Source organism: Oratosquilla oratoria, chromosome 18 (genome assembly GCF_046742065.1).
Source record: "Oratosquilla oratoria isolate Oo_2021 chromosome 18, ASM4674206v1, whole genome shotgun sequence".
Lineage (NCBI taxonomy): Eukaryota > Metazoa > Arthropoda > Malacostraca > Stomatopoda > Squillidae > Oratosquilla > Oratosquilla oratoria.
The window spans coordinates 52,620,982-52,633,481 of record NC_134794.1 but is presented as its reverse complement, the minus strand read 5'-3'; the positions used below and the strand labels follow the sequence as shown (position 1 = coordinate 52,633,481).

The 12,500-nt window shown below is 42.4% G+C and overlaps 1 protein-coding gene across 1 annotated transcript in view; it reads right to left on the bottom strand.

The window, feature by feature from the left end:
- LOC143035216 (contactin-6-like) overlaps positions 1-12,500 on the bottom strand; it is a 503,111-nt gene that overhangs the window by 314,541 nt on the left and 176,070 nt on the right. Inside the window, exon 3 of the mRNA XM_076201952.1 lies at positions 1,442-1,552. Within this exon, the coding sequence (XP_076058067.1) occupies positions 1,442-1,552 (111 nt within the window). The remainder of the gene's footprint in view (positions 1-1,441; positions 1,553-12,500) is intronic.

Below are 12,500 nucleotides of genomic sequence, written 5' to 3'. Positions count from 1 at the left end.
TTCATTTTATTGTTATTCACTTTATCAAATATATTTATTTTCTTATTTTTCATTCAACCATGTACTATTTCATTCTATTCGTATTATAATATTCATTGTTCTGATAGCAGAGATGGTGTGGTGTTTTAAAACGTCCTAATTTTATTTTCATTTTATCTACATCAGTGTTTTTTGTACCTATTCTAATATACTTTCTATTCTTTTTATCAATTTATACACTCATATATTCTACTCATATTTTTATGTTGAGTGTACGAAGATGAAAATTACATAATGTCAGGTTTCATACGTAGGTTACACATGTTCGCCCCTAAAGTGCGAACTCTGAACAAAGTTAAGTCCTCGACCAACAGAAGACTCGAGGTCGATCTTAGCTGACAAGAATCGCTTTGTCCAGTCAGTCGAAGTACAAGAGGCTACGGGGTTTCTTCTGGTACGAGAAGAAACTAAAAGATCAACTCACTTCATTATGGACCAAAGGGTCGCTGCTCGGGATGTATATACACACATAAAGGGCTTTTCCCCCTTACAAAGGAGTTAGCCAAAGTTAAAAGGTATAATTTCACTCCCACCCTTTTCATCCCCACCCACTCCACTCCCATTCACCAATTCCTTCCTCCTTTCCTCTTTTCTTGGGTCCTCCTGGATGACGGGTCATCCCTGCATCTCGCCCATTGCAGCAAGACACAGCACATCCACAGCAAGGCCGCCTCGGGATGTACAAATATTTAGTTCTTGTCAAATGTACATTTGTATTACAAAGGCCGTGAGGTCTTGGCGTGGTGGACGCACACGATGATTACTTTGCGTAGCAACTTCCAACTCTATCGATTTTCCACACTCAGTATTGGATCAACCTGTATTTACTAAGCACTTAGATCAGTGGTTCTTGACCAAAGAGGTAAGAAACCTTGAACCTGGGGGTACGAGACATGATAGCCAGTGCATGGTACTATATTTTTACTATGAGAAAACAAAGGAAGGTTTGTATCACTAATCCCTTTCCATATGTCTGAATTGTATTTGTATTGGATGGGGGTACGAGAAATTTTTCTGAGATAGCAAGGGGTACTAAGGGCACTGAAAAAGGCTGAGAACCACTGACTTAGATGTCCTGTCCGAGTGTGAACCATAAGTTTCATGAAGTGAATAACTCACTATCCTATTCGCATGCAGCGGGAAGTTAGAGATCCTTGGTATGGCACAGCCCTGTCAGTTACGGCAAGCATTTTTTTCCCCGACATTGGGTCGACTCCCCGCTTGGTCAGGACTGTCGGGAAACAACAATGCAAGTCCGCAGCACGTCCCGGGACTAAATATCACGACCACCTGCTCATGAATTCAAGACGGTATCCACTACACAACCGCGAGGTGAATGACATGCAAAATACAAGGGTAGATGGAAACTTTGATACTGTGGGACAATGAAGGGTGAACTTACCTCCCGAACTCTGACAGACCATCCTGACGGTAGCGCCATCCTGGTAGGGCCCAATGGTGCCCTCAAGTCTCTGACCGCTGTCGTCCTCCACTCGAGGCCAACCAGGAGGATCTGAAAAGAAGAGAACAAGATTTTTTTGAGTCCCTGCGGGTTTGTTCAATTTCGGGACTGGTTTTTAGTTTCCAGTAATCTGGTAATTATTTTGGTTTGGAGTTTAGTATCTTTAAAAGAGGTGTAAGACAGGAGATAGGCGAAGTAAGGCAGTAATGTAGGCGTTGGGCGCCTGCAGGATCTATGGTCTACGAGTATACTCTATAGGAAGAAGTTGACAAGAGGTGAAGGCAAGCTGGGCTGCTTCGATGAGATGTCCTCTAATAAGAATAGAGGAGACTGCACGAGTTCGATGTTCCTTACTACCTGACACCCCTACCCATAGACCATAAGGCCTACACTAGGCAGTTCCATGTCCTTTACCACCTGTCACCCCTACCCATAAAGTTATCTAATCTTCTCTTTAAACAACCAATTGCTTCAGCGCTAATTACATGGTTACTAAGAACATAAGAATGGAGGCGACTGCAAGAGACCATAAGGCCTACACTAGGCAGTTCCATATCCCTTACCTATCATCCCTACCCATAAAGTTATCTAATCTTTTCTTAGAACAAGCAATTGCTTCAGCGCTAACTACATGGTTACTTAGTCTATTCTATTTATTAACAATCGTGTTGGTAAACCAGTTTTTTCCTGTTTCCTTTTTAAACTTAAAATTTATCCCATTTAAATCCTTTACTACGAGTCCTACCCTGCTGTCTTAATATGATGACCTCTATTAGATCACCCCACACTCTTCGTCTTTCCGTAGTGTAAGTTAGGTGCCTACCTCCGACCTCCATTTGAATAACCAGAATATGATTTCCTTTACAGAAATCTTGATTTCTCTATGAACGTGTGATCAGTACATCTAACATTCGTAAAGGTTCACAATCTCTTAGTTCATCATTCAGCTTAAGATAATTTGATATTTGGATATTTGAAAAATAGAATATTGTACCTGAAGTCGTCTTAACTCAAAGGAACTCGCACGTGCAGTTTAAACTGACAGTTACAACTGTCAGTTGAAAATGCACGTGTGTGGGTATCTCAGTATCATTGAGATAACTACACACGTGCAGTTTCAACTGACAGTTATAACTGAACAGTTGTAACTGTCAGTTTAAACTGCACGTATGTGGCCGGCCTCAAATGTCGGCGCTGGCGAAGCCCGTGGAAGCCCAGTGTGATAACCCTTAAGAGGAACTCAATCAAGTAACGTTGTCAGGAAGACAAAGATGACGGAAATTGAGTGAGGTTGTTCTGTCATCCATTATTCTAGAAGTAATCATGAGGGTATGTGCATATTACGTGCGCGCGCATACACGCATATACAAACACACACACACACATACATGCGCGCGCGCACACACACAAGTGTACAGACCAAGAAATGCATATACACACAAATGAATATGTAGGCCTAAACAGATAAATAAATCTATTAATTAATAAATTTATTTATACATAACCATAAGCATGTAAAACAAACACATTACTAAACAAATAAATAAATGACCACACGAAACAAAGATAAACATACATATAGATACGTATGAATAAATAGATAAATAAATTAATGAACAAATAAAACAAAACAAAAAATCAGGCCGGAAGTTGGCCAATAGTCTGGTAGCGTCATCCTGCATCTAAGAGGAATGTCGTCGTTAGCCGAGAGGCCCGATTCTTTCGATCCAGTTCCTCCTCGCATGGAATTCCAGCTGCCGGTCTCGGCAATAAGGGGCAACATGGAAAGCGATCAACGCTGGAATGGGAATATCGCAAACCTATTGATTCCCGTTTTTTTTTTTTTTTTTTTTTTAAGCATCTTAGGAGACATGACAGACCAAGACCTATTATTTGAGTGAGACAGTTTAGTCTTCGCCAGACAAAAAATTATTGGAATATTTATTGTAGAAAAGCAAAGGCAACTGAAGTCTCCCCTGATTAACTAAAACATCAATAAAGGTAAACGAAATTAAACTTAGACGAATTTCAGAACGACGTTAATCGAAACGGGCTATAAACCGAGGGTTACAATGATAATGATGATAATGATAATAATAATAATAGTAATAATAATGATAATAATGATAATAATGATAATAGTAATAATAATAATAATAACGATAATAATAATAATAACGATAATAATAATAATAATAATAATAATAATAATATCAATAACAGAAAAAAAATACATTTAGGAAATGTACAGTATATGTGCGTGTGTGTGTGTACGTACGTGCACACGTGTGTATGTATTGTGTGTGTGCGTGTGTTTGTGTGTATGTGTAAGAAAAAATTAGGCTTCTATCTTCCCTAGCTATCAAAATTTCATACCAGATGACGTTACATGGTTTTAATCACTTGCAAGGTGGGGAGGGGAAGGGGGGTAGGCCACCGAGATAACTGTCACCAAGATGGTCATAATGGTCTTCGGACAGCCGGGGCTAATAACCATCACTGAGACCCTGTTCACACTAGCGGCTGAAACCGCGGCGGTTCAATCACAATGTAAGTCACTATAGGCGTTCACACACAACCGCGCAATTTTTCCTTGACTATGCGGTTCAGCCGCGGTTTCTGTGCGGTTCAAACCGCTAATGTGAACAGGGCCTCACTAGTAACTCAGTATAATCTAACTTTGATCTCCTTGTCTATGAAGAAGGCGAGAAACGTACGCCAGGAGACGCTGTGTAGCCGTCACCTTTGCCCTATTAAGTGCTTGGAGTGTTGGGGCAGGTGACAGTTACTGCTGGGAATCGGAGAGGAGTGCGGGATTCGAACCCGCAACGAAGTGAATGCGAGACCAGCAAATTTCCGATTACACTACCAGCGCACACTAAAGCTGTGGAATATAACAAGGAGTTTACACCAGGGGTCGCGAAACTTCGTCTACATCCACCAATCTTAAGACGCTATCACACTGGGCTATTTTTCCTCCGACTGTTGGAGCAAACTTGCAACCTGCAGCTTTCGGGAAGGTATCTGACATGCTGGAGGAAGATAATTTTCATCCTGATGAATCGGAGGTTGAAGGAAAAACACCCCAGTGTGATACCCCTTTCAGTCCTTCACCAAGCCGGGGAATAGAACCCTGGAGCTTTTTACCACCGAGGCGAGATCGGGGGGCCACCGTGCCACAGCGGGGTATGCGGCCCTAAAGGGGGCCATAAATTGTCCACAGTGAGGAGGCAGTACGCAAGGTCCCGGGCACCATTTGCAAGCGCGGGGGGGGGGGGCTAGATGGGAAATAACATTGCAGGAGACCCCCGCAATAGAGATTGGGGAGGATGAAGAGGAGGAGCGATAAAGGAAGAGGAAGAGGAAGAAAGGAGACAGGAGAATGAGGAGAAAGTGGAAACGGAGGAGGAGGAGAGACAAGGAAGTGGAGGAGAAAAGGAGAGGAAGGAGAGAGAGGATTTCTTTTTCATCTATTTCTCTCTCAATCTCTCCCTCTCTTTCTCTCAAGCATCTCTATCTCTCTCTCTCTCTCTATCTCTCTCTCTCTCTATCTCTCTCTCTCTCTATCTATCTCTCTCTCTCTCTCTCCCCTTCTTTCTCTCAAGCATCTCTCTCCTGCCTTTCTCTCTCTCTCTCTCTCTCTCTCTCTCTCTCTCTCTCTCTCTCTCTCTCGTGCATTTCTTTCTCTTGTACCTCGTTCTTCCTTCCTTGTATCTCATTTCTCTCAGGAAGCGACAAAGAAAGGAGGAGCGACACTTTTCGCGCTGCCGGACTCTTCTGGCGGCGGCGTCGGAGGATTCAAAGATTTCTTGTACAAGATTCGTGATTAAATCTTCCCCTGCGACAGCAGTGCGCTCGCGTGGTCAAAGAACACCGTATCTGTGCCATGAGTTATCCCAAATAGTCAGGACCGTGGGCGAGTGGGTGGGTGAGTTGGCAAATGGGTGAGTGGCAAATGGGTGAGTGGCAAATGGGTGAGTTGGCAAATGGGTGAGTTGGCAAATGGGTGAGTGGACAAATCTGCACGGATCGACGAGTAGACAAGTCGGCGAATGGACGAGTTAGTGAGTAGGTGAATAGATGACGAGGCGCGAGAATGTCACCGGTCTAACCTTGAAGTCTCGTCGATCACATGCTTGACTTGTGATCGACAGCTATTACTCTCTCGGATGAGAGGACACATTTGTATGTTGCCCGATGTATACTCGAAGGCAATGCTGTGACCTTAAGCGCGCGCGCGCGCACACATACAAACACACACACACACACACACACACACACACACACACACCAATTCCTTGCCCAGTGCTGTAATGCTTTCCAACCCTAGCCGGGGACCGAACTTTGGATATCTTATTTAGCAGGCCATGTCGGTACCACGACATCAGCAAACTTGTGTATTGGCCAGTGGACGAGTGAGCGTGTCGACGAGTCGACAAGTCGGTTAATGCTGAGTCGGCCAACTGTTGAAGTCGAACTTTCTTTCTTGGCTACCAAACTCGACTACGCGGAAGATGGAATAGTGTTAGCTAGATAGTTGGGCCGATCTGAGTTCCAGAATGCATTCACAACCCGTCATAATTAGACAAATTATTAATTGAATTAACAAATAGATAAATAATAAATTGGTAAATAAGTAAATGAATGAATTAATAAAATAAATAAAGATAAATGAATAAAGATTAATAAATTAAAATAAATTATAGTAGCTAGTTGGTATGGTCGATCCGAGTTTCAAAATGTATTCATAACTCGTCATAAATTGATAAATATATAATGAATTAAATAGATAGACAAACGATAAATAGGCAAATGAATAAATTATGAATATATAAATAATACATAAATTTATCAAATATTAATAAATTAAAATAGATGAACATATAAATGAACAAATGAAAAAGGTAAAAGTGAATGCTAAAAATAAATAGGAATTCGATAGATAAATAAATGAAATTAATAAAAACTAAATAAATAAATGCAAATAAGTTAGTAAACAAATAAATAAATAGACAAATAAAATACAATAAATAATTGAAAAAATATATATACATATGGAAATAAACTCATCTGCTGGGATTCGAACCCTTGCCTAGGCGGCTTGCGTCTTATAAGACAAAGAGCTTACCAATCACGCTATCTCGACCCTACAAAACGAAACGACTTAAGTTCACGGCCCAGATATACACATATCTCACCATGTGAACAACCTTACCAGGCAGAATAAAGAGTAATTGAATAAAAAAAAAAGAGAAATGGAAATAAATGCAAAAGAAATTAATATATAAAAAATAAATACACACAAACACATTCATGTAAACACCCTTACCAAAATTATAAAAAGTAAATGAATAAATAAAATGAATAAGAAAGACAAATGCAAAAAAAAAAAAAAAAAAAAAATAGTTCCATAAAGTAAATAAGAAAAATGATCAAAAATCCACACAAACACGCACACATATTTCTCGCCATGCAAACAAATTTACCAAGCAGGAGGAAGTCACCGCGTTTATGTGCGAAGTCTGCACGTCCAGCGTGGGACAGGGGGGTCATGCAATGAACCATGAAGGTCAAATTCGATTACGTAAAGCAAGGGGAACTGGCTGTGCAGGACCAATGTTGTGTTTGTCGTGTCACATGAGTGTCAGAGCACAATTGTGTCGTGCCAAATGAGACCTGAGTCGGACGCATATTAAGGCAGACACCAACTTTGCGTCAGACACGTGTCAGAATGTATGAGCGTTGCTCTCTTTCTCTCTCTCTCGCTATCACTTCCTCGCTCTCTCTCTCTCTCTCTCCCACTCTCCTCTTCCTCCTTCGTTCATGCTCTTCATTTTGTTCTTGCACTTGTTTTTGATCATACTGGCTTTTGTTTGATCTTTCTCTCTCACTCTCTTTCTCTTTTTCTAACTCATTCCCTTTCCTCCCTCTCTCTCATTCCCTCCATCTCAACCAATCCCTCTCTCTCATCAATCCTTCTCTCTCTCTCTCATTCCTTCCCTCCCACTCAATCCCCCCTCTACACTACCTCTCCCTCTTCTCCCCCCCCCCCTCTCTCTCTCCTTTTCTCTTCCATCGCCACTTTGGCTGATTTGTCGCTGAATCCCCTGGGAAAGCTTGTCAACTTCTCTTTCCAACTCTAACATTTTCTTTACCTTCGTCTCCTTATCCACACAACATTTTTTTTTTCTACTGTCAATTTGTTCCCATCTTACTTTTCATTTTCCTCTTCCTCATTCGCTTCCTACTCCTTTTTCTCTCCATCTTCCTTGTCCTCCTCGTCCTCTATGTTCTCCTCTACCTCCACCTCCCAACTCATACTCCTCTTCTTCCTCCTCCTCCTCCTCCTCTTCCTCAATTTTTGTCTCCTTTTCCATGCTGCTGTTATCGTTACTGTGACTATTAATCTTCCAAATATTTTCGCTGCTTCTCCTCTTCCTTCGCCTCTTATTCTTTCTAGTCCTCTTCCGGTACGTCCTCCTCCTCTTTCTTTCTTTACTCTTCCTCCTTCTTCACATAGTCGTCCTCTTTCTTTTCCTCTTAGTCCTCCTCCTCTTCCCCTTTACTCTTCCTTCTCCACCTCCTACATCTCTTTTAGTCTTCCTAATTTTCCTTCCCCCCTTCCTCCTCCTAATTCTCCTTCTCCTCTTCCTATTCCTCCTAATTCTTCTTCCCCTCTTAGTCCTCCTCCTCCTCCTCCTCCTCCTGATTCTCTTTCCCCTCTTAGTTCTCCACCTCCTCCTCCCTTCCATCCGCCTTCCCCTCCTCCTCCTCCCCGTCTGCCTTCTTTTGCCCTCCTACCTCTTCTCTGCATCACATCTCCTTTCTTACCCTGTCTCCTGTTTGCCTTTCCACCTTCCCCTGAGGTAACAGCCTCTTCCAGAAGACTACTCGCCTTCAAACTCGGAGTCTACACGGCCTCCTTCGCCTCCGGTACACAGTCCAGGCCGCTCCACACTGGGCAAATTGTCGTCAATTCTCTCGAGTTCGTTTGAGTAGAAACGACTAAAGAGACACTCTTTTGCTGTTCGAACCTCCAAATAATGAATTACTCTTTCCGAGAATCTGAATTACGAACTAAGAGGATTTATTACAATTCGAATATTAAACACTTTATTGAAGTGTTCTTAGGGAAGTCCTGAATACAGAAAAAGAAGTCTTTCTAGGTATTCAAATTCGGAAAAGTTGACGATATGCAGCCCAGTGTGACGCGGCTTTTCCTTGTGTTTGCAATCGGGGCTTCGGGAGTTCGGGATCTCCCGTTCTGAAGCCGTCGTCGTTCTTATTTCCGAAAGGTCTTCAAAGGCCCTGAAGAGTCTGCCCCAGCTTCAGGAGCCTCCAGGGTTATCACAATGGGCTATTCTTCCTCCAACCTCCGATTCATCGGTGGTACTACCACCCACCTCCAGAAACCTTTTCCGCCATAAAGTAACTATGGCAAACTATTTTGTTTTCTCAACATTGAATGTTATTTGATATGCTGGAGGAAAGTTATTTTCCTCCAGCATATTAGATTCCTTCCCAGAAAACTTCGGGCTACAAATCTGTTCCAACAGTTGAAGGAAAAATAGCCTAGTGTGATAACGGTTTAAAGTACGTTGGCACATGAGTACATTTTGTCCCCGGGTGAGTTGAAATCGTCTGCCGCTGGTGTCTCCCTCTCCCCTCCCTTCTCCTCTTCCCCCTTTCCCCTCCTCTCCCCTCCCCTCCCATCTCCTCCTTCACTTTCCCTCTCCTCTCCTCTTACCCCTCCCCTCCACTCCCCTCTCCTCTCCTCCCTTCCCCTTCCCTATTTCCTTCTCCTCCCACCTCCCCTCTCCTCTTTTCTTCCCCCTCCCCTCTCCTTCTCCTCATCCCCTCCCCTCTCCCCTTTCCTCTCCTTTTCCCACCTCCCCTCCCCTCTTCCCCCATACCCCTCTCCTCTTCTCCCCTTCCCTCTCTTCTCTTCCGCTTCCCTCTTCCACGCTCCTCTTTCCACCTCCCCATCCCTCACCTCTCCTCCCCTCTCCCCTCCCTTCTCCTATTCCCCTCCCACTCCCTATCCCCTTCCACCTCTTCTCCCCTACCATTCCCTCTCCCCCCTTTCACTCCCCTCTCCTCTTCCTCACCCCCTCTCTCCGCCAACTCCCTCTTCCCCCTTCCAATCCCATCTCTCCCTCTACTTCCCCTCCCCCTCCCAATCCCACTACTCCCCTCCCCCTCATCCCACGACCAACACCTTCCCCGTCTACCTCTGGCACAATGAGGAACGAGATTCCTTAATGTGTACAAATGGGGGTGACTTCATACCAGCGGAAGACTGCTCCCTAATATACAAATATCTACCGTGTCTTCCTACTACGTGCATATGGAAGGACGAATTAACATTCCGTCGTTGTGCCTGTGTCTACCCGTTTGTGTATGTGTGTCTACTTAGTCTGTGTCTGTCTGTATGTCTTGTCTATCAGTCTGTGTGTTTGTGTCTACCCGTTTGTGTACGTGTGTTTACCTGCTTGTGTGTCTTTTTGTCTGTATGTCTTATCTACCAGTCTGTGTGTGTGTGTGTGTGTGTGTGTGTGTGTGTGTGTGTGTGTGTGTGTGTGTGTGTGTGTGTGTGTGTGTGTGTGTGTGTGTCTAACAGCCTATGTCTTTGTCTACCTGTGTGTGTCTGTGTCTACTTGTGTGTCTGTGCTGTGTCTACCTGTGTGTCTGTGCTGTGTCTACTAGTTTGTAGACATTTGTCTACCAGTCTGTGTCTGTATCTACCAATCTGTGTGTCTGTGTCTACCAGTCTGTGTGTAAATGTATATATACTGTTCATTATAAGAGAAGAGATGAAAAATTAGTCTGATGGTAAACCCGGCTTTAGTAAATTAAACAAATAAATAAATAAATAGATGAACAAAAAACAAATAAGTAAAATATATGAATGAATAGATAAACAAATTAATTATATATAGATAAACAGATAAATAAATATATAAACAGATAAAATGAAATAGATTAATACACAAATAAATAGATGAATAAAAGAACACAATGATTGAAGGCGAAAAATCATCCGGAGCCAAAGCAAGTACATATGGTGGACAGTAGAGTGGGGGCAATTGTACAACATGAGAGATGGTCCTCCATCCAATTAGAAGGCAAAGAGCCTACGCCAGGAGGCGCCGATTAACTGCGGCCGGAGCCGTCACCTTTGCCCTATTATGCGCTTTGAGGAGTGTTGGGGCAGGTAAATATGGCGGCACACTAGGCTAGCATGCTACTTGCTTTTGCTATTTAGTTTGAGTAGAAACATCTTCGGTTACAATATTCTTAGCTTCCGTAAGAACATCTCGACAATGTGTCTAACATTCATATTTTAGGTTTAATTTCTCTTAGTTCCTCATTGAGCTTCTCACTCGATGACGCAAGAGTAATTTGACATTTGGAAATTTGAAAAAACAGTAGACCGCAACCAAAGTCGTTTATACTCAAACGAAGTAGCAAAAGCAAGTAGCATGCTACCGAGAAATGCCTAGTGTGCCCCCACAGTAAATTCTGGGAATTGGAGAAGAGTGCGGGATTCGAACCCATAACTAAGTAAATGCGAGAGCTTCCGATGACGCCACCAGGTGTACAACGTATCTGCACCTGTTCTTGTGGGTTGCCACCACTACACACCTGTTTCGCATCTGTTTCACATCGGTCTCACATCTATTTCGCTGTTTCACATTGTTTCATATCTGTTTCACATTTATTTCACATCCGTTTCACTCCTGTTTCACACCTGTTTCAAGTTTGTTTCGTATCTCTTTTACATCTGTTTCACATATTTTTCGCATGTTTTACTTGTTTCACCTCTGTTCCGCACCTGTTTCACATCTGTTTCACTGTGCAAATGCCACATCAGGCTCATGGAACTAATTGTTCTATAACTACTTTTTAATCTAGTTATGTTCTTCGCGTCTTTTAATCTCAGAACATCGTCTTTGTGTTTTCCTTCATTTTGTTTTCATTTTCTGTTTATTTACTACTTTCCCTTATTTTCTCTCGTCCTTCCATACATTAGTTTATCATTTCCTTCCCTTCTCTCTTATTTCATCGCTTTGACTTCGAGGTCTTGATTACGCACAAAGCTAAGAAAGAAGATGGCATTGATCATGACGAACATGAAGATGAAGAAGAAAAAGTAGATGAAGAAAGTGGAGTAGAATAAGATGGAAAAAGAAAAAGAAAAAGAAAACGAAGATGAAGAAGTAGGTTCCCTTTCAATGGATGATATGAATATTTTATTTGATAGTCTCTGTCATCTATTCAATGTTATGTTCTCGGTTACATATGTGAATATACATACACCCCCCACCATTATACAGTATATTATATATATATATATATATATATATTTATACACATTCATTTAGAAGGTTGGGAACCGACACATTAAATCTATATTATTAGATACTAATTCACATACACACACACACATACATACATATATATTCATTTAGAAGGCTGGGAACCAACATATTGTCTATATTATTAACAATTTATCCACAATTTTAATTAACGAAAAAATATTTTGAGTGCGTCTCATCTCTTTTACAAACCACACACACACACACACACACACACACACACACACACACACACACACACACACACACACACACACACACACACACACACACACACACAAACACAATGTATATAATACACACCGAGTTTGGAAGCAAGTAGGCAAGGCTGCAGTTAAACCGTGAATTTCACTTTCTTTAATTCCAGAGTCTTGACCTCACTGGCTCGAGATTAAATTGAAGCGATAAAAAGAACTTTTGAAGTAATAAAGAATATTTAAGCGGAACCCTCATTTTTGAAACGGGGGAGGGGGGGAGAGGGGAGGGGGGAGAGGGGAGGGGGGAGAGGGGAGGGGGGAGAGGGAAGGGGGGAAAGGGGGAGGGGGAGAGGGAAGGGGGGAAAGGGGGAGGGGGTGGTTGGCCACCCCGTTGTTTGCGCTTACTGTTACGATTGTGGTTGT